The sequence below is a fragment of the Moschus berezovskii genome, chromosome 20 (genome assembly GCF_049115385.1).
Source record: "Moschus berezovskii isolate FMDL1 chromosome 20, NW_MosBer_1.0, whole genome shotgun sequence".
Taxonomy (NCBI): Eukaryota; Metazoa; Chordata; class Mammalia; order Artiodactyla; family Moschidae; genus Moschus; species Moschus berezovskii.
In genome coordinates, this window is record NC_142479.1 from 24,295,861 (window position 1) to 24,319,556 (window position 23,696).

Sequence of the window (23,696 nt, forward strand, 5' to 3'; positions counted from 1 at the left end):
AGGAACTGTGGCTCCACAGTCTACCTCTTAACCACTGGGGTTTATTTCCTCTCCTACTCTTCAATCCCTTCTCAAAATCATTTAAAATAAAATTCCTTATCATGTTCTAAAAAGCCTTGCAGGATTTAGTCCTTGCCTGCTGCTGCTGCTAAGTCACTTCAGTCGTGTCCGACTCTGTGTGACCCCACAGACAGCAGCCCACCAGGCTCCCCCGTCCCTGGGATTCTCCAGGCAAGAACACTGGAGTGGGTTGCCATTTCCTTCTCCAATGTGTGAAAGTGAAAAGTGGAAGTGAAGTCACTCAGTCATGTGTGACTCGTAGCGACCCCATGGACTGCAGCCTACCAGGCTCCTCCGTCCATGGGATTTTCTAGGCAAGAGTACTGGACTGGCTTGCCATTGCCTTCTCCGTTAGTCCTTGCCTACCAGCCATAATATCTTCATCAAACTTCTTTCCTTAGTCTGTACCACCCTTCCTAATCAAGCAAGCATCCTCATCTCCACCCTCATTTTAAATCTCTACCTTCTCTCTCTCCCTAAAGACAGGAGTCGTTTCCTTCCAATGTTAGGGTTCTTTGCATACAAATGACAATTTCCAGTTCAGGTTAACTTAGGTCAGGGTACTTCCAAAAATTAAGCAGGAAAACCCAATCACCTCAATGGGCACTGCCAAAGGAAATCAATTATCACCTGGATGTATTCATACCAACCAGGTTTCTTGGTTTTTGATTTTGATCCTTACTGGATTCACAATTCAAAATCATGGAACAGGGAATCTAACTGATCCAGCTGGGGTCATATGCCTGACCATTTATATTTTACTAAAGGACCCTGAATAGGAATGTCTAAACTAAGACTGCACAGAGTAGGGGAGATACAGTTTCCCAAAAGGGATTCAGGACATTATTTAGTAGGAAAAAAGAATATGTGCTAAACAACCCCCACCACCATTCCTCCTGTTAGGTAGGTAGAATAGGGAAAAGGAGTCCAAAATGGCGATGGCCAAAAGACAAGGAAGGGAAAAGCCCACGAAAATAGAACAAAGAACAAAGGAAGGTCCGAGGACCGGAGTGAGGACCTCAGGTAAATCAAACAACACTCCTGGCTGGCCCAATTTACATAGGGCAGGCCCAGGGGGAAAAAAGCATATAAAAAGAGGAGCCAAAGCTAGCTCTCTCTCCTGTGCGCTGGGCCACTCTTCTCTTCACGTCTTTGGATCGACGTGCCCTCACACCTTAAAGATGGATTTTCCTGCTATCTTCTAAATAAAATAGAGCTGTAACACTGAGCTGTAACACTGATTTGTCTAAGAGCTATAACACAGTTCATTCGAGACCTGAGAGCTATAACATGGTCTGTCCAAGACCCGAGAGCTGTGACACGCCGAGGGGGTTTTAATGTCCGTCACTCCAAATCTTTGTTGTGATGAGACAAAGAACCGAGGAACAAACACTCGCCTGACACTCCCAAATCAAGTGTCCACCAATTACCTAATGGCCTCCGCAAGTATTATGCCTTTGCTTTGACTTGGCCCCTTTTCCTCCTTCAGGTCTTATTCAAACACCACTTTTTAAAAGAATCTTCCTTAATCATCCTCTCCAAAGTACCTCTCCTCCTGGCCACCACCTATCCCTCCCACCAACTACTGGCATATCATATTGCTTAATTCCTTTTTGACACATTTTAAAAGAATTTTCTCATTTGTTTGCTTATTATCAATTCTCCCCATTAGATTATAGGGTCCATGAAGGTTGGGACTACATGTATTTGATCAAATACCAAAGATGAACAAGCAACAGTAGCATGATCTTTTAAAAAATGCAAATGAGATAATATTATTCTTTAGCTTAATATCCTTCAATGTTTCCCAGTAACTTTACTCTAGAACAAAAAATATCTGATGTTTATATTTGCCTCAATTAACTCCCAAATTTTGATAATTCCTAGAACGTGCCAAGCTCTTTCCCAATTCAGGATCCATGCCTAGAATATTCTTCAACAGGCTCTTCACAATACCTGTTCTCAGCCACCACATCTCAACTAAAATAACACTTCTTAAAAGGAACATTTCTATCACACTACCTAAGATAGATTTTCCCTTCTAAATTATTCTTTATCACAGGACTCCTGTGATTTCTTTCTTTCATATTTCCAATCTGTAATTATTTCATGTACAAATCAGTTCAGTTCAGTTCAGTTGCTCAGTCATGTCCAACTCTTTGCGACCCCATGGACTGCAGCATGCTAGAATTCCCTGTCCATCATCAACTCCAGGAGCTTACTCAAACTCACGTCTATTGAGTTGGTGATACCATCCAACCATCTCATCCTCTGTCGCTCCCTTCTCCTCCTGCCTTCAGTCTTTCCCAGCATCAGTGTTTTTTTCAATGAGCCAGTTCTTCGCATCAGGTGGTCAAAGTACTGCAGTTTCAGCTTCAGCATCAATCCTTCCAATGAATATTCAGGACTGATTTCCTTTAGGGTTGACTGGTTGGATCTCCATGCAGTCCAAGGGACTCTCAAGAGTCTTCTCCAACACCCCAGTTCAACAGCATCAATTCTTCTACGCTCAACTTTCTTTATAGTACAACTTTCACATCCATACATGACCACTGGAAAAACCATAGCTTTGACTAGACAGATCTTTGTTGGCAAAGTAATGTTTCTGCTTTTTAATATGCTGTCTAGGTTGGTCATAGCTTTTCTTCCATGGAGCAAGCATGTTTTAATTTCATGGCTGCAGTCACCATCTGCAGTGATTTTGGAGCCCATGAAAATAAAGTCTCTCACTGTTTACAGTACAGTGTACAAGCTTACATTTTACAATGTACAAGCTTACCTTTTACAATGTACAAGCTACCTTTTACAATGTACACGCTTACCATTTACAATGTACAAGCTTACCTTTTAAAAAAACTGAAATATAATTGACCTGCAATATTATACTAGGTTCAGGACAGGTTTACTTCTTTATCACCCATCTCCCCAACTATTTATTCTTGCTCCCTGAGGGCAGAGTGTATCTGTATCATCACTCCAAACCCTAATACAGTACCTGGAACCAAGTCAGTGCTCAAGTGTCTTTAGAGGCAGAAGGAGAGAAGGAAAAAAATGGTGTTTTCTAAGAGAAATTTTCTTTAGAAGAAAAGTTAACTAGTACATCCAAAGTAAGATATTTCTATAGTTACAATCCTCTAGCCTTCCTTCCAAAACAAGATAGAACAGAAAATAAGTATGTTAATTTTGTCACAATTTACTTTGCTAGCTAATGAAAAAGAAAAATGAGTTTTGAAGGCTCTGAAGAGAAATTTGAAGGGCTGAAGTAGGAAAGGACATTTAGAAATAGTTTTAAGGCTAACATCAAGCCTAGGTATACATTTACTTCCTTAGGAATAAATGGAAACTATCAGAACATTGAACACAACTCAGGATCAAAGAGCAAATGGCACTGAAATCCACACTTTAACCTTCTTCTCAATCAGGTTTTCAATCATTTACTACAGTATCATATTTACACTCAGTACGTGCCAAATGAGGGTTTAATTCTCAATCTTGTCTTTTATTTTACCACCATACGCTACAGAACATCCAAGATGGTTTCACCAAACAGAAGTCCTACTTACCAAGTGCTCTGGCTACTGCCAGAAAGGGAATCTGGTCGATGACTGTGCTCCTCCTCACAGGTCCATTGTGAGTGAGCCGAGGCCGTTTCCAAACCACACGGTTCACCCCAGACTTGTTCATCACGCTGAAAGACAAGAGTTCACAGAACTACACTAAGTGATCACAATATACCAACTCAAGTAGTTTCACATGTTAAATAACTATTACAATCAGACTGTATTATCACAAAATAATGACTCATCTGCTTTAGACACGAAGATGCAAAAATCAAAGTTCCTGTTCATAAGGCAAAGACAAAACAGGGTAGATTAAGATGAGAATTTGGAGATTATTTAGGGAGCACAGAGGAACAGAAATGAGTAGACTGCATGTATATAAAAGCAAGATAATTTGCTAACTGAGAAAACTGAGGGGAGGAAGAAGTGGTTATAAACGAAGAGGGAATACATAAAAGAAGTCGAAAAGGTTGTATAGGTTTTGAAGGATTTAAGGGTACTGAAAACAGAACTTCGGCTTTAGTATTTTTGATGAGGGGTTAATAAGAAATGCCTCACTAGAAATACCTACGTATTTAGATTATTTCTGTATTTAGAAATGTGAAACTAGACCTTGGAAACAGATCAGCTGTAGAGAGAGAGATCTGGGAGTTAGAGAACAAGAAAACCCTCCTAGAAATTTGGTGGAGGAGCAAGAGAAATCTGTAATTAATACACAGAGTAGTTACTACACTCCAGGGTGCCTAACATATTGAAATACGGTTAAATATTTCAGCAAAAAAGTTAATACTAAAAACACAGTAGACATGGTCTCTCAACCTATGCCCGAAAGACTGAAATGGGAAACTGGCCCTTAAATCAATTTAACCATAATCTGCCTGAAATTAAAAAAATAAAAGAAAAATGTTTCCCTGGAAGGTTTAAAAAAGTTGAGGGGAAGAGTGGAAAGAGCATTCCAAGAAACAAATATTAGTCTGCCTGATGTCAGGTTTACCTGACAGACAGATACATGCACAAGACCGGATTCCTGACTCTCAACGATAGATGACATTAAGGTTATCAAATTAAGTCTTCACACTCTGGTCCCACATGCACACTGAAACCCTCTGATTATAGTCTGAAATTTCATTTCATCTACGGCAGGTCAGCTGACAATCATCTGCGGTCTTCTTTTCAGTTACTCTTCTCCTTATTGATGAGTACTATGACATCCTGATGTATATGTGAGTCTCCACAGCTTACTATGTGGACTGTGAGTAGCGTGACTCTGTCCCCCTAAACTTGATGTACTCAGAACCTCAACTGGCTTCCAGATACACAAAGCAGAAGACAGGACAGACAATGGTGACCATCTCCACAGGAATGTCGCTAAGAAATGCTGTGGACATCAGCAGCAGCCAGCCAGTTCACCTCCATCTATGGCTTTTCTACTTCTGCTCTATCTTCAAAGGAATGAAGATACTAGAGAGGAGATAACAAATAGAATAAAAGTTCTAACAGAAACGAAGGCATAAATATATATATAAATGAGAAAAAAATCTTCCTGAGTCCAGAAAAACATGAATATAGCATAAGGAGAACAACCTCAACCATCTTTCCAAAGTAGAAAACAAGCCTCACGAGACAAGGGCAGGCCAGGGGCCTTAAGCAGCGCTGTCTCACCTGACTTCGGCAGTGATGGAAACATTCACTCCTCACATTCTAACATGTAGCAGCCACCAGCCACGCCCAGCGACTGAGCTCTGTCAGTGTGGCTAGGGCAAATGAGGAACTGAATTTTTAATTTAACTTTAATTAATTTATATTTAAGTTCAAACAGCCACATGGGGCTACAACAAGCAGACAGAACAGGAGGGGAATGAAACAAGTAAAGAACATGGTGGAAAATTTGGTCAATGTTAACACAGAAGAGAAATATCAAGAGAGTTGCTCATTTACTCCCCCTTTTGAGAATTAATTTGTAGGACTGAAAGAAACATTGTTCCAGGTTATAGTAAGAGCCAGCAAAGACGGTTATCTTTTTTTTTTTTTTTTTGAGGTTGGGATTGCTTTTATTGGGGCGAGCGCGGCAAGCCCGCCGCGGTCAGGTGAGTGTTCCGCCCTCGCCTTCCGAGGCAGCAGAGCTGGCGCCTCCACGCGCCACCTCCTCTGGTGAGGGGACTAGGGACGCTCAGTCCGAGGGCGGGGGCGGAGCCGCCAGGGCCCCGGGGCGACAGAGCAGGAGCGGGCGGCACCGGCTGGACCGCCCCGGCAGCATCCCGGGCGCACTCGGGGGGCTGGGGCTCCCTGGGAGAGGCAGGCAGGCAGCACCCGGGGGAGGGGTGCCCAGCAGGCCTCGGGGGGCAGAAGCCTACGGGGGCCCCGCCGTATCTGGCTGGCACGCCTGAGCGCTAGGCACTGACGAGCCTTGCACCAGGAGGGTCTGTCTCCCACCCCACGTCTGCGTCCTTGGGGCCTGGGCTGTGAAGGGGGGCACAGCGGGCACTTACTAGGGAGCTGAGGCTGGAGGGCTGAAGCCAGAGGCCTGGGGTCTGGGGGCCTGGCCTGGGCCGGCTGGATCTGCTTGGGGACCCCGTTCTCCCATGGGGAAGGGGCTTCCTGAGCAGCCCAGGAGACTAGGGACTCGCTGCCGCCCCCCCGCAAAGCGAGCGGGTCGGTCCTAGAGACACAGAGGCGCTGATCCCTATGGCCCTGCTGCTGGGGGCTCTGTCCCATGCCCAGGCAGGTTGGGCTGGGGCTGGGGGAACCTCGCCCAGACGGAAGCCCCTGGGGAGATGGAGGGCTGAGTTGGGGGGCAGTTACTTTTTATTTTATGCTTTCTTCAAAGCTGACCCTCAAAGGAAATAAAGACGAAATCCACCATTCATGGACTTCTCCTGGCAGTCCAGTGGTTCAGACTCTGCTCTTCCAAAGCAGGGAGCCTGGGTTCTATCCCTTGTCCGGATCTAAGATCCCTCAGACTGTGTGGCGTGACCAAAAAAAAAGAAAGAGACAAAAAGTGTTTGTTGCCGTCCAAATCTTTGCTAATATCCAACCAAAATACCATTCACAAGAAACTATGAAACACAAGAGGTACTGGAAAAGAGACACCAACATTCCGCCTTCCTAATAGCTTATGCCCTGTAGCTCATTCCTAAACCTGTTCCCTAAAAAGTAAGGCTTGCATGCAGTCACTTCAGTAGTGTCCAACTCTGCAACCCTACGGACTATAGCCTTCCAGGCTCCTCTGTCCATGGGATTCTCCAGGCAAGAATACTGGAGTAGGTTGTCATGCCCTCCTCCAGGGGATCTTCCAGACCCAGAGATCAAACCTATGGCTTCTGCATTGTAGGCACGTTCTTTACCATTGAGCCACCAGGGAAGCCCCAAAGTAAGGCTTCAGTTCAGTTCAGTCGCTCAGTTGTGACCGACTCTCAGCGACCCCATGAATCACAGCACGCCAGGCCTCCCTGTCCATCACCAACTCCCGGAGTTGACTTAAACTCATGTCCATCGAGTCAGTGATGCCATCCAGCCATCTCATTCTCTGTCTTCCCCTTCTCCTCCTGCCCCCAATCCCTCCCAGCATCAGAGTCTTTTCCAGTGAGTCCAATCTTCGCATGAGGTGGCCAAAGTATTGGAGTTTCAGCTTTAGCATCAGTCCTTCCAATGAACACCCAGGACTGATCTCCTTTAGGATGGACTGGTTGGATCTCCCTGCAGTCCAAGGGACTCTCAACAGTCTTCTCCAGCACCACAGTTCAAAAGCATCAATTCTTCGGCGATCAGCTTTCTTCACAGTCCGACTCTCACATCCATACATGACCACTGGAAACATTAAGTAATTAGAGCAGCTACCCACACTGCTTTCAGTATAACACTCCTGGGAGCTCTCTTGACACGTAAGATTCAGTTGTGATGGTCTCTGAGCATAGACACCGACGAGGAACCAATGACAGAATAAGAGCACTGGCTAAATTTTAACCTGGCATCAAAAGCCCAAAGCAACGCTGTCAAAGACACTGTTTCTCTTGCACTTCCTGCCACTGTCCTGTGTGAGTAAAAGGCAAACAAAAGGATCAGCCTGATATGCAGGGGCTGAGTGAGAAGCAACAGAAGGCTGGGAAAACAGAGCACTGGCCAGTTGCCTAGGGTGAGGACAGAAGGAAAAGAGGAAATAACTTATAACAAATCAGCTCAATTTGTGCAAAAAGACACCTGCTTTCAAATGGCAAAGAGCTCGTCCAGCTGTCCAGATGGTATTTTAAATAACAGCACAAAAACCATAAACTTAAAAAATAAATAAATAAATACAAATACATAATTTAAAAATTCACAGAGAAAAAGAATAGTAGAGAAAAAGATTTTTTACAAGACTACTGAGAGGAATCAGGTCTACCAATATTAAAAATTATAATAAAGCCTCGATTTTAAAAAAGTATGGTACTGGTATTTAAGGACATCCAGAAAAGGTCCAAATATTGGGTGGGCCTCAAAGTTCGTTCAGGTTCTGCCATATCATCATACGGGAAAACCTGAAGGAACTATTTTTTTTTGGCCAGCTCAACAAATATGATTGCAAAGCTCACTTTACATAACTACCAGTAGTGGTCTGATACATACTGACCTTCACACTTATAGGACCTAATAAACTATAGCATGAAACCAGGTTCACTTAACTTTGTAGGATACAGGACAGGAAACACAGTCAGCCAGAACTGCAGCTCCAGGAGCGCTGCCTTCAGCAGTGATCCTTACAGAAATCCTGGAGCCAATTTCCAGCCACCACAAGGGAGCTTCGTAGGCTACAGCAATCTGTCTCAAGAGCCCGTGACTTCCTGGTCCCCACACAAGTCCAACTGCATGTACACAGGACACCCAAGGTCCCTGCTTTCCAAGAGAAATCTGTGGTCCATAGAAATCTTTCCTATCCATCTGCAGTTCCATTTGAGGATCCTTCTACAATGAGCAATGTTGCCTTGTAACAGAGTTGACATTCCATATTTATCTTAACCAGGGAAAGAGTGCTAGAAGAGGATAAGCTCCAGGTCATCTTCCCACTACAGAAGGGTTTTATGCCTGGTAAGCCTGCTAATCAGCAAGGAATGGCTGTGGAATTGTTCAAGTGGCTACTGACGGCCAGTTAGGAAAAAATGTTAACTTTAACCGCTACTACACAACTGTAAAATTCCAGAGCTATAAAATTAAAATGTAAATGACAAAACCATACAAATACTAGAAAAGTGGCTCTTGAAATATGGTTCAGGGACCCCTGGGAGTCCTCCAGACAATTTCAGAGGATCTGCAAGGTCAAAATTATTTTCCTAATAATACTAAGACCATGTGCATACAGTGGAGTTTTTCAACAGCTATAGAACTTTATATATTGTATAATAAAAGATGTCAATATTTGGATGATCTGCATAACCCGGCTAACCAATATTTTACAAGTGACCAATACCTAGGTTTCAAAATCATGCACAGCGGCTATATACTTTATGATCCAACTATGTGGCACTCTGGAAAAGGTAACACTAAGGAGATAATAAAAAGACCAGTGGCTGCCAGGAATAGAAAGGGAGGAAGGGGAAAGGAGGCAGAGCACGGAAGATTCCTAGGACAGTGAAACTATTCTGTATGAAACTATAAAGGTGGACACCTGTCATTACACATCTGTCAAACCCTAGAATGCACAACACCAAAAGCAACCCACATGTAACCTATCGACTTTGAGTGATAATGATGTGTTAATGTAGGGTCATCAAACAATGAACCACTCTGGGGAAGGGAGCAGAAACTATTCACGCAGAGGAGACAGGGACTCCTGTACTTCCTGCTCAATTTGCTATGAATCTCAAACTGCTCAAAAAATAAAAGTCTGTTAAAAAGATCATGCATGGATAAAGATGCTACTTAACCAATGGCTCTTTACTGATACACCAACGGCTCTCAATGAAAGAATATGAAAAAGCTACACTACATTATCAATCTTTAATTCCCTCTTCATGAATTCGAGAACAGTATCAAACAAAAATACCCCCAAAATATGAAAAAGCTTTGAAAACAGTCTCCCTTTTCCACCTATATATCTATGTAAAATCTGATTTTACTTTAGATACTGCAACCAAAATACCTTATTACAACAGTTTGAATGTAGAAGCAAATGTAAGAATCTAGCTGTCACCTACTAAGCCAGACAAGAAAGAGACATAAAATTGTAAAACAGTGCCAATCCTCTCAAATGTTAGTTTTGGGGAAACAGCTATTTTTTCATTAAAAAAAAGGTCTTTATGTTAACACATAATGAGTTTAATACTGTTGTTTTTCAATAAATTAACAAATATTTGAAAACATCTTCATTTTAATTCCTAATATGGTTAAGTCAATACATCTGACCCATATAAACAAAAAAACTCTTTGAGGGCCTCAATTTTTAAGAATATAAAGCGTTCCTAAGACCAAAATATTCATAACTGTTGTATGAGAAGAAAATACAGAAGACTTTGTAACAACCTCAGAGTGAAGGAATTATATATGTCACAAAAATCAAAAGTCATAATGGTAGACACTGATAAATTTAACTACATTAAAATAAACTTCCACATGGAAAAAATATTCCAGGAGCAGGATCAGAAGACAAACTGTGAAAACAACATCTGAAATTCATCACATACGTAAGTCTAATTTCTCTAATGTATATGTGGCTCCTGTCACTAATACAAAAAGAAGGCTGACTACTCGCCCCCATAAATAAACAAAGATGATACACAAAAACACACAGAAAAGGAAGTCTATATGGCTTTTCAACAAATAAAAAACATTCAACTTTTCTCAAGATAAATTCAAATCAAAGCATCACCAAGATGACTTTTTTTTAAATGATGATCAAAAAGTTCTATAATTATGTTGTCAGGGTCATTCACATATATTGCTGACAGAAGTATAAACTGGTACAATCTCCATGGTGACAAACAGTTACCAATGTAATTTTATGTCCTGCTTATGGTGACCAACAAGCATTCTTCTATATTATTAAAAATTCCTGGCAGGGGAAAGGGGGAACTGGTCAAAGGTACAAATTTCCAGTTATAAGATAAATAAGTACTATGGATGTAATGTACCACAGGATGACTGTAGTGAACACTGCTATATGATACACAGGAAAGCTGTTATGACAATAAATCCTGAGGGTTCTTATCACAAGGAGAAATTTTTTTCCCTTTATTTTTTCTTTTTAAAAATTGCATCTATATGAGAAGATGGAGATTAGTTGAACCTACTGTAGTAATATTTCACAATATAATTAAACCTAACCACCATGTAGTACATCTTAAATGTACACAATGACATGTCAATTATCTCTCAGTGAAACAGGCAAAAAAATGGTATATTTTTAAAAAATTCCTCATACGTATTAGAGATCATTATACTAGTCTACCTTTACTTTTTTGTCTGTTTGTTCTGGCTGTGCCAGGCAATTTGCAGGATCTTAGTTCCCTGAGGAGGGACTGAACCAAGGCCCTCGGCAGTGAAAGTGCAGAGTCTTAACTACTGAACCATCAGGGAATTCCCTGACCTTTACTTTAATGTTTGAAAATTTTCATAATACCATGATTTTTAAAAAATTTGTTCACATCATATCCACTGTTATGAATATAATTAAATGTAATTAACCATTTTCCAGATGTTGGGCCTTCAAGTTATTTTCAGCTAAATCAACAGTCAATAAACACTGCTGTAATCAATAACTCTATTTAGACATTTTGGTCCACATTTCCTATTTCTTCTCCAGAGGAGATTCCTGAAATTACTCAGCCTATATACATTTAAAGTTAGCGGTATGTTGTATTTTGTATAGGTCATACCAATATACAATCCTAGGAACAGGATATCCATTACAATTAAATATTGCTAACTCAATAACAAAAAATAGAACTTCACTTCTTTCAACGTTAAATATTTTCTCAAATGTTTCTACGACTGTTTTTAATTTTTCCTGTCATTCAAACTTCTCCTTTATGCCATCTGAAGGTGGCAGAGTTTTACTGTTTTTCTTACTGATCTTTTGAACTCTTGGTAATTTAAGGATGTTAATTCTTTGCTTCAGCTTATTACTTCTCTGAAAAAAATTTTTTTATTTAATAAAAACAAGAAAGGAGAAAAAAGTAACAATATTATAAGACTTGAGTTAAATGATTATTTAGAAAACACTGTATTCTGTTTAACTTGCCTCAGACTCTTGATTTTTAAAAAATTAGTATTGGAATGATTTTTAAATTTTCTCACGTTATTCCTTCCTCTGATTTTAGAATAACCTTGCATTTTAGTTTGTATCATTAAAATACTATGCTTAAGTCAAATTCACTTCAACAAACTGTCTCAAAACACACTGAGAATATAATAGAGGTTTGCCGCCTACAAGACTTCAGATCAAAGGGGAAAACTGAAGGCTAATTCTAACAAAATTCTATTCCCCAAAATAGATTCAAATTGTTCTATTCTGGAACTCTGAGGGCTGCTTTGTCCAGATTCTGAAGGGCATGCTGATTAGTGTTTATACAAAAGGCTTTAAATAAATCCCTGTATGTTTTGTTACTTGAGTGTCATTAAGATATTATTTCCCTTTGGAGCCACTTATCAGAAATAAATCAGTCAATTCAAAATAATAAAATAAATATGAATATACATGGATACTTTACCAGCAAGCTAAAAATCTGTAACTTCATTAAAAGGGAGAAGTAGGTCAATCTGGTAAGTAAAGCAGAAAAGGACTAAACAGAACCAAGAAAGACAGAGCAGGACAATCTTACCTCCCACCAAGTCCTTCGATTCGTTCCCTTTCCTTGGGAAGTTCTGGCTTATGGTCCTGTGTCACCTCCACAGCTCGGATAAAATCATCCTTGGGGTCATCCTGAATTCCAAGAACCACCCCTGAGTCGCCCACGTGAGCAACATACATCTTCAAGCCCCGGATGATGACCACACTGGCAGTTGTCCCTGACGTGCTGGGAAGGCCTGTCATAGTCTTTGGCCATTCTGCTGTAATAGAAAAGAACAGAGTTGACTTTCAGGTGGATACATAACTACCGTGGCAGAATAAAACAGCAACTTACCTTGAATTAGCATGTTAAAATCTGAATTAGCACACAAAAATATTTAAGAAACATATTTTGAAAGCTATTAAAGAAGGACTTGTGTTAATCCCTTCATTCTTACATTAATAAATTAATGTTATAGATATTGCAATTATATTGTGACCATCAAGGCAATCTTAGAAAAATTTTACATCCTAGGTTCAGTAATTCCACATAAGTCTTAGTCTTAACTACATTTAGTAGCAAGGATACGTTAAAAGTTTTGATACCATACTGGCAGCAGCTTATCATCTGTTCAAATTAATTTTTCTTCAAAAAGATTTTCAGAAAAAGCGACTTGATTTGTTTTTAAAATAACTCTGCTGAATATTCATAACCTAATAATTAACATTTACCTACTGGATACCACTTCCTAAGAGCTTTACCTGTGCTAAGAGCTTTACTTGTATTATCTCATAACACTAACAATAAACTAAGATCAGTTCCATTATTTTCATTTTGCAGATGAAGAAACCAAAACTTTGGTTAAGAAATTTGCTCAAAATAACTCAAGTATTTTTAGCAGCAAAGATCCCATGTATCTAATTTCAAAACCTATACTGATTATATTCACTATCATTTAAAACTTCTGAAATATTCTATGAAATGAAGTATAGTCGTTCAGCCCGACTCTTTGCAACCCCATGGACTACAGCCCACCAGACTCATCTGTCCATGGGATTTTCCAAGCAAGGATACTGGAGTGGGTTGCCATTTCCTTCTCCAGGGGCTTGTCCCAACCCAGGGATCAAACCCAGGTCTCCTGCACTACAGCTAGATTTTTTTACCAACTGAGCTACAAGAATGAAATATTCTATAACATTAAACAAATTACAGTTCAAGATAGCAAACAAAGTCTGAACACTGACATATTCCCCCCATAAAATCCTACTGAAAGGACAGATTACAAATATAAAAAGTCCTGAAACACAGTCATGAAACACAGAGAAGGGTCATAAGAAAATCTGAGGAATTCCTGAAATTTTATTTTATTTTTACTTTTATTTGCATTTATTTTTTGTGGCATTTATTCCCGGGCCATAATTTTTTGTTTCTTCAATTTCTTCTGGGATATCTTTTTATTCTGTGCAACCTCCTCTTCTGGTTTAGGAACAATCTGTTCTTTTTCAGTAAGGATCATCTCAATGTGGCAGGGAGAGCTCATGTAGGAGTTGATCCGACCATGAGCTCTGTAAGTCCTGCGCCACATCTTGGGGCTTTGTTCACTTGGATGTGCTCAATGACCAGAGAATCCACATCTAAGCCCTTAAGTTCAGGATTACTCTCTGCATTTCTGAGCATGTGTAGTAAAAACTCAGCACTCTTTTTGGGCCACCGACCCTCCGTCCAGCCCCACTGTTTAGCCTGTGCACACCTACCAACTCCACCGTTGTAACGACGGAATGGCACACATTGCTTCTTTAAAGTGACATCCTTCAGATACTTGGTGGCTTTTCGGATATGCATACCCTTTATGGCCTGGGCAGTTTCACGAGTGTTCTTAAAGTGAACACAAAGATTTGAACCTCTTGATTTGCATGATTTTGTGGGGTTTTCTGGGTCAAGTGAATAGCGCACCATTTTTAGGGTTCACCTCAGGCCACTTACCGGAAAAGCCTGAAATTTTAAACAAATGGAATTGTACTGAGGGGAAAAAAATCAGAATGCAAAATTTGTAATTCAACATGAGGAAAAAGCAGTCAGTAAAGAAGGCAGTACCTCAGTATTCCTTGTTAACCGAGTTCCAGAAAAGTTTAAACTCAGAGGCAGTGACAAAGGCTGAAGTAAGGAATGGATGGTGGAAGCTTGGCAGATTCATTTAAAACTGTGGGAGCTAGGTTAGTGCCTAAACTCCCCACACGGTAAAAGGTGAAACATTTAAGTTCCTAAGATGCCAGTACTAACTACACTGCGTGCATGCTAAGAAGCTTCAGTCATGTCCAACTCTTTGTGACCCTGTGGACTAGCCCACCATACTCCTCTGTCCAGGCAAGAATGCTGGAGTAAGTTGATGTGCCCTCCTCCAGGGGATCTTCCCAACCCAGGTATCGAATCTCCGTCTCTTATGTCTCCTGCATTGGCAGGTGAATTCTTTACCACTAGCACCACCTGGGAAGCCCCAGCACTAACTATAATACTTCTCTTCTTTTAAATTAATTAATTTATTTTAATTGGAGGATAATTACAATATTGTGATGGTTCTACCATGCATCAACATGAATCAACCACAGGTATACATGTGTCCTCCCCATCCTGAACTCCCCTCCCACCTCTCTCCCCACCCTACCCTATCCTCCTAGCTTGTTCCAGAGCACTGACTTCGGATGCCCTGCTTCATGCATCAAACTTGCACTGGTCATTTATTTTATATGTGGTAATGTGCATGTTTCAAAGATATTCTCTCAAATCATCCCACCCTTGCCTTCTCCCACTGAGTCTAAAGTCTGTTTTTTACATCTGTGTCTCCTTTGCTGTCCCGCATGTAGGATCATCGGTACCATCTTTCTCCATTCCATATATATGCATTAATATACAGTATTTGTCTTTCTCTGACTTACTTCACTCTGTGTAACAGGCTCCAGGTTCATCCACCTCATCAGAACTAACTCAAATGTGTTCCTTTTTATAGCTGAGTAATATTCCCTTGTACTGCAAGGAGATCCAACCAGTCCATTCTAAAGGAGATCAATCCTGTGTGTTCATTGGAAGGACTGATGCTAAAGCTGAAACTGCAATACTTTGGCCACCTCATGCGACGAGTTGACTCACTGGAAAAGACTCTGATGCTAAGAAAGGTTGGGGGCAGGAGGAGAAGGGGACGACAGAGAATGAGATGGCTGGATGGCATCACCAACTCTGTGGACATGAGTTTGAGTGAACTCCGGGAGTTGGTGATGGACAGGGAGGCCTGGCGTGCTGTGATTCATGGGGTCGCGGAGAGTCGGACACAACTGAGCGACTGAACTGAACTGAACTGAATATTCCATTGTGTATATGTACCACAACTTCCTTATCCATTCATCTGGCGATGGACATAGAGGTTGCTTCCATGTCCCAGCTATTGTAAGTAGTGCTGCCACAAATACTGGGGTACGTGTGTCTCTTTCAATTCTGCTCTCCTTTAAGGAAAGTGGTGCATCTGCCGATGGGAACAACAGGATCTCAAAGGGGATGTGGGAGAAGAAATGAATTCCGCCCCCGCCAAGTGGATGAGGTGCCACTCAACTTTTATAGCCATGAGCCTTCTCTAATGTATCTAGACTAACTAGTTCTTTTCTTTTCCAAAATTATATATGCCGAAAAGCCATCTCTTGAACCCTACAGTGCATCTCCCTGTCCCATCACATCATACAGATGGACTCCATCCTCCAGAGTGACCTGTCACTCACAGCAGAGGGCTTCTTGCAGCACAGGAAATAACTGCTGAGGGAAACCAGAACAGCTACCAATATTGATGAAGCTAGAAATTCATGTGCATATACCATATACACATGTAAAACCATCTGCAACAGTACCAGACACATAGTAAGCATTCAAAAAACATTGGCTTGCGGGCTTCTCTGATGGCTCTGTAGTTAAGAATCTGTCTGCTAACGCAGGAACATGGGTTCGATTCCTGGTCCAGGAAGATCCCACAGGCCACAGAGCAACTAAGCTACAGAACCTGTGCTCTGGAGACTGGGAGCCACAGTTACTAAAGCCCGAGAGCCTGTGTTCAGCCACAAGAGAAGCCACTGCAATGAGCGGCCCTCACTCACTGCTAGAGAGAAAGTCCGCACAGCTACAAAGACCCAGCAGAGCCAAAAATAAAATAAATAAATTTTAAAAACACTAGTTTTTGTTATTACCACTATGTATTTAAGAAAAAAGCAAACAGCCTGAGAGACACCAAGTGAAGCTGGAAAAAAAAAACAAAGAAAACAGTTGTGGCTAGATTACTGGCATTGATAAAGTTCAGTAAGGTCAATGGATATAAATACTTACATAAAATATCAATTATATTTCTGTCAAATAGAAAAAATTACAAAATGTAACTTTAAAAACAAGATCCCATCCACAGTAACAGCAAGAGGTGTGAAATATCTGGGAACAATGCTAACAAATCTCTAATAAGACATTTATGGAAAAGAAGTAAAGCAGTGAACAAATAAAACAGTCAGCACAGATCCATGCATATTTAGACACTTGATAGATGAACAGTGGAGAAAAGACAGACATGCAATAAATGGAACTGGGACAAAATTTAAAAATAGTAACTGTGAGTTCCTGATGCCAAACACGAAAAATCAATTCCAGGTATATTAAAGACCTAACATGAGGGACTTCTCTGGCGCAGTGGATAGGAATCTGCCTGCCAATGCAGGGGACACGAGTTCCATTCCTGCTCCTGGAACTGAGTAGGGCAACTAATCCCATGCACCGCAACTACTGAGCCTGTGGGCCCTAGAGCCCGTGCTCCGCAACAAGAGAACCCACTGCAATGAGATGCCTGCACACTGCAACTGGAGAGTAGCCCCTGCTAGCTGCAACTAGAGAAAGCCTACGTGCAGCAATGAAGGCCCAGCAAAGCCAAAATAAATTAATTTTTAAAAAAGACCTAATGTGAAAAGCAAAGTTAAAATGCTCAGCAAATGCACAAAAAGGTATATTCATGATCTCAAGGTAAAGAAGGATTTCCTAAAGACAAAAAATGGATTAGCCATATAAAATAAAATGATTATGAAGTTGTACTACCATCAAGACTTTCTTTTCATTAAAAGATACCTGAGTGAAAAGACAACTCACAGAATGGAAGAGGATATATTTGTAACATATATGGGTCAAAGGAATAGTATCTAGAATACATAAAATGCTCCAACAAATCAAATCAATAAGACTCAACAGAAAAACACATAAAGAGCCTAAACAGGCTTTGACAAACGAGGACATGCAGACAGCCAAAAAGCATGCAGAGATGTTTGGCTTCTTTAATCATAAGGAAAATACAAATTAAAAGCCACAATGAGATACCACACTTAATTATCAGATTGCATAAAGTTTAACAATAGTAAGTTAAGAATGTGGAATAACATGTTCTATCATCAGCTGCTGGTAGGAGTATGAACTGGTACAACTACTTTAGAAAACACCTAGGCATTCTATGGTAAAGATGAAGACAGGCATACTCTGGCTGTTCTTCACCCTTTGGTATGCACTATAAACTAATGCACATGTCACACAATACCTGTGAGTGCTCACAGCAGCACTGTTCATCTGGGCTTAAAATGAGCAACAACTCAAATATCCTTCAAACTAACAATAGATTATACTACACACCACGGGTAAGAATCTCACAAGAAGCATGAGATAAAAAATACATACAGCATGATTTTCTTAGGGGAAAAAAAACAAAACTATCATGTTTACAGGCAACAGGCAAAACTATTAAGAAAACTAAGTAAATCACTACAGAACTATAGTCACATAAGTCAAGATCCCGGCTGCCCTTTGGGGGAAGAGAGGAATATGAGATCAGAAGGGCCTACTGGGGTGCAGGCAATGTTCTCTTTCTTAACTGGATGGTGTTCATTTTATGATTATTTATTATACTGTACATTTATGTTGTACGGCCTTTTATGTATGCATGCTATATTTCAGGGGTTTTTTTAAGTTAAAAGAAAAAAAAAGCAGCAGGAAAAAGGCATCAATTCTGCGAACATAGATCCCAGCAGACAGCTCTATAGACCATGCAGTTTTGCAGCTTGGTTATAGACATCATTCCTTAGAAGCTCAGCCTAGAGTATGGCATATGTTTCTTTAGAACTTTATTTTATGGCTATAAGTAAAACCTTTCCTTTCCTTTTTTTTTTTTTAAGAAACTGGAAAAGATTGTTTTCTGCAGCTAAATATAATGAGAACGAAGTCAACTCCCAGAAAAAAGAGTTCTTGAGCACATTCAGAAAAACAAAATTTACCTACAGTATACAAGCAGTTTAGCTGTTGGCAAAAAGCACCTAAAATGAGATGAAATGGGAGGAAAAAAGCTAAAAATAAAAAGGATATTCAAAGAAATGTTAATGTTTAAATCACATTTTTTGTCAAAAGCACTAATATATTATGAAAGATGTTCTGCAAGATCTAAAAATACTGAATAATCCATGCTTCCCCTATTCATTTGAAATGTCACCTTTTATCATATGTTACATCTTGCCTCAGATCTATTTCTGGACTCATCCTACTGATCTATTTATGGTGCTTTTTAACAATTGGGAGTTTAAGTATCCTCCAATTATTTTTCTTTCTCAATATTCTCTGAAGTATTTTTCCATATGAACTTCAGAAGCAACCTCCACCCTGTGGAGGTTCTGATAGAAACTGCAATGACTTTATGTATCAAGGAACCTGCCTCTTTATGTCCTCCTTAGCCTTTGTTTTCTACTTTACATTTTAATCAAAAAACAAAAATGGCTTAAAACTAGGAACATATTAAAAACAATATCAGATAGTATATGAATTCTGATTTAAGCATCCTTCAGAATATGTGTATAAGTCATTAAAGACTAATAAATTTTACAACACAAAAATGTAAAATTTCTGGATGATGTAAAGCTATTATAAACATGTATAGAAAGTATATGTTCTTTATAATAAGTTTAAATTTGGGGGTACTTATATATTTATCATGTATTAATATATATTAATTAGATATCTATTAATCTCTATCCTGAGACTTATATGCCAAAGTCTTTGACTGTGGATCACAATAAACTAGAAAATTCTGAAAGAGATGGGAATACCAGACCACCTGACCTGCCTCTTGAGAAATCTCTATGCAGGTCAGGAAGCAACAGTTAGAACTGGACATGGAACAACAGACTGGTTCCAAGTAGTAAAAGGAGTACGTCAAGGCTGTATATTGTCACCCTGCTTATTTAACTTATATGCAGAGTACATCATGAGAAACACTGGGCTGGAGGAAGCACAAGCTGGAATCAAGATTGCTGGGAGAAATATCAATAACCTCAGACATGCAGATGACACCACCCTTATGGCAGAAAGGGAAGAGGAACTAAAGAGCCTCTTGATGAAAGTGAAAGAGGAGAGTGAAAAACTTGGCTTAAAGCTCAACATTCAGAAAACTAAGATCATGGTATCTGGTCCCATCACTTCATGGGAAATAGATGCGGAAACAGTGGAAACAGTGTCAGACTTTACTTTTCTGGGCTCCAAAATCACTGCAGATGCTGACTGTAGCCATGAAATTAAAAGATGCTTACTCCTTGGAAGGAAAGTTATGACCAACCTAGACAGCATATTAAAAAGCAGAGACATTACTTTGCCAACAAAGGTCCGTCTAGTCAAGGCTATGGTTTTTCCAGTGGTCATGTATGGATGAGAGAGTTGGACTGTGAAGAAAGCTGAGCTCCGAAGAATCGATGCTTTTGAACTGTGGTGTTGGAGAAGACTCTTGAGAGTCCCTTGGACTGCAAGGAGATCCAACCAGTCCATCCTTAAGGAGATCAGTCCTGGGTGTTCACTGGGAGGACTGATGTTGAAGCTGAAACTCCAATACTTTGGCCACCTGATGCAAAGAGCTGACTCATTGGAAAAGACCCTGATGCTGGAAAAGATTAAGTGCAAGAGGAGAAGGGGATAACAGAGGATGAGATGGTTGGATGGCATCACCGACTCCATGGACATGAGTTTGAGTGAACTCCGGGAGTTGGTGATGGACAGGGAAGCCTGGCGTGCTGTGATTCACGGGGTTGCAAAGAGTCGGGCACGACTGAGCGACTGAACTGAAATGAACTGAGACTCATTTAACTCTCAAGAGGTAGGCGCTATTTTTTTTTTAAGTTTTAACTGGTAGTTTTTTAGTTTGTTGTTGCCCCAGGGCTTTCTCCAGCCCTGGTAAGTAGGCTCACTGCGATGGCTTCTCTTTTGTGGTGCATAGGCTCTAGGTGTGAAGGCTTTAGTAGCTGTCACATACGGGCTTAGTTGCTCCTCAACATATGGGATTTTCCTGAACCAGTGATCGAACCTGTGTCCCCTGCACTGGCAGGTGGATTCTTTATCCACTGTGCCACCAGGGAAGTCCAAGGTGGGTACTATCTTGATTCTATTTTAAAGATGAGGATACTCAGGCACAAAGAGGTAAGGTCACACAGGCAGTAAATGGAGAAACTGGGATTTAAACCCAGGCAATTCAACAGAGTCCTAATCACGGCATTAAGAATTTTTACAGCATTCTAATGTCAAAGTAGTACAGAACAGTAAAAGCCTTCAGGAAGCAATTTGAAAAACATGTATCAAGAGTCATCAAAAGATAAAACATATTCTTCAACCAAATAATTCAGCTTTCGGAAATTTTTTTTCCTGAGGAATATCTGAATGGAGGAAAAGGCTACATTGCTTTTGTCGTTGTTGTTTAGTCACTAAGTTGTGTCCAACTCTTCTGCGAGCCCATGGTCTGTAGCCCGCCAGGCTCCTCTGTCCATGGGATTTCCTGGGCAAGAATACTGAAGTGGGTTGCCATTTCCTTCTCCAGGGGATCTTCCCAGACCAGGGATCAAACCCACGTCTCCTGCATTGGCAGGCAGAAACTTTACCACTGAGGCACCAGGGAAGCCCTTATGTTGCTTTTACTTTAGTCTTTACTTACAGTATTAAAATACAGCACACACCTGTCTAACACACAGTCCCCCTTCTAATACTAGCATCCCAATTTTGTTCTGGAGTTCACAGCCTCCATTGTATGTAGTCTTTAGGAATGGAACTGAAAAACCTGCTTGCTCCTGGCCTGCTGCTGCTGCTGCGTCACTTCAGTCGTGTCCGACTCTGTGTGACCCCATAGACGGCAGCCAACCAGGCTCCCCCGTCCCTGGGATTCTCCAGGCAAGAACACTGGAGTGGGTTGCCATTTCCTTCTCCAATGTGTGAAAGTGAAAAGTGAAAGTGAAGTCGCTCAGTCGTGTCCGACTCTTAGCGACCCCATGGATAGGTGTAGGCAAATGACCTGTGTCACTCTTTCATATATTTGCATCATTAGCTAAAAAAGCATAAAGCCAACTATTGGAGCTGATTCACCCCAGAAACTAAAACCTTTCAATAAGTGTCCACTAGTTCCTGTCACCTAGAACCCCAGAGATACCTGCTTTTGTCCACTGTGAAACCTGGGTTAGCCTTTAGTTTGATTTTGTGAGCTACCTAACATCCTTCTAATAAATGCCCATGTTCTTTTCCCTCCTTATTATAGACTGAGTCACTGCGTTGTTTTCAAAGAATTCTAATACAAAACTAGTACCACAGAGTAGGTTGCAGGCAACTGATTCTCAGAAAAATGTCAATTAGTTATGGAACCAATAAGGGGAAGAAGACACTGAGTCCCTTGTTCATATTCCAGATAGTAACCAGTGGTGAGACAGGGCTGAATTTATCAATAAACAGTAAGCGGATAGTCTACGGTGAGCATACTAGCTTAAGAATTATGGTAATAAAACTTCTCTGCAAACACAGATCCAACTCCGGCCTAAGATTCCATGACTGGGAAATAACAAACAATTTAACATGACTGTTAATGAGCTGAACTGTGTCCTTTCAAAAAAGATAGGCTGAAATCCTAATACTCAGTACCTCAGAACATGATCTTATTCAGAAAGAGGGTCTTTAGAGACAATCAAGTTGAAATAAGTCATGAGGGGGGCTCTAATCCAGTAGGACTGGTGTTCTTATAGAAAGGAGAAATAGAACACAGACAGACACACAGAGAAAAGATGTTAAACACATAAGGAAGAGAGTCATTTGACTAGAGGGACGCTTCTACAAGCCAGGGAATGCCAGGAATTCCTGGTAAACATGAAGCTAGAAGAGGTAAAAGATTTCCTCTCAAGAGCTGTCAGAATACAGAAACAGCATGGCCCAGCCAAAACCCTGATTTTGCACCTTGGGCCTCCAGACCTGTGAGACAAGAAACTTCCGTTAAGTCAACCAATTTTTGGTACTTTATTATGGAAGTTCCAGAAAACAAACACAATGCTATAAAGGAAACAATTCAAAGATTTAGGGAAATAGGGGCCTTAGATTAAATCTATTATATGAATATGCATCCCACTTATCCACCCCAAGAAAAGTTGAGAAGACTCTCTTCAATACTTAAAGAAGTAATTAAGTAAACACCAAAACCTTTTTTTAATTGAAGTATAGCTGATTTACAATATTGTGTTAGTCACAGGTATTCAGCAAAGTGATTTGGTTATACCTCTTTTTAATTTTTTGGATACACTGTGTGGCATGTGGGGTCTTACTTCCCAGACCAGGAATCGAACCCAGGCCTCTTGCATTGGGAGCTTGGAGTCTTTGACACTGGACTACCAAAGAAGTTCCTATATATTCTTTTTATTCTTTTCCACTACCGGTTATTACAAGATATTGAATGCATTCACTGTGCTATACAGATATGCTCACTGTTTATCTATTTTATATATGGTACATCAAAATCTTTTAAACACATTTTACTGGCTTTTCTCCTAAGCAAGAAATACTAAGGGAAGAGGCTGCAGTGAAAATGGGTCTCCTGATCTCTGTGGGTGGGAAAATCCTGAGATGATGGAGATCATATGAGAGCAGTTAATTACCCAAGGAAAATCTGGTATGGTTACTTCACTGACAACAGGGGAGAAGAAAAACTGGATCTCCAGAATGGTCTTCCAAGAAAAAACAAGAAACAAAACAATCTTCCAAGTTTAAAGAATTGTTAACCATCTTCAAAGTGGTATGTGGCCAATTTCACACGCAGCTAAACACCGAGGAAAAGGAGATCCCCACAACACTGAGTAACTACTGAACAACAGCTCTAAGACAGTAATTCTGGAGGTACAGAATACAGCCACAGTCCACTGATAAATAAGAGCTAAGGCCCATGGAGGTCAGGTTCTAAACAGACTTTCAATCCAGTCTACCTGAGACCCAATGGAATCCCAAACCT

General features: G+C 40.5%; 1 protein-coding gene across 2 annotated transcripts in view; it reads right to left on the bottom strand.

The window, feature by feature from the left end:
* The window catches only part of PPM1D (protein phosphatase, Mg2+/Mn2+ dependent 1D), a 64,524-nt gene that overhangs the window by 28,904 nt on the left and 11,924 nt on the right, over positions 1 to 23,696 (bottom strand). The window contains exons 2-3 of one of the 2 annotated variants that reach the window (XM_055400200.2): positions 12,410 to 12,635; positions 3,624 to 3,748 (exon numbers count right to left, since the gene is read on the bottom strand). In XM_055400200.2, the coding sequence (XP_055256175.1) occupies positions 3,624 to 3,748; positions 12,410 to 12,635 (351 nt within the window). Of the gene's footprint in view, positions 1 to 3,623; positions 3,749 to 12,409; positions 12,639 to 23,696 lie in introns of both variants that reach the window. The other variant, XM_055400193.2, reaches the window with a different exon arrangement.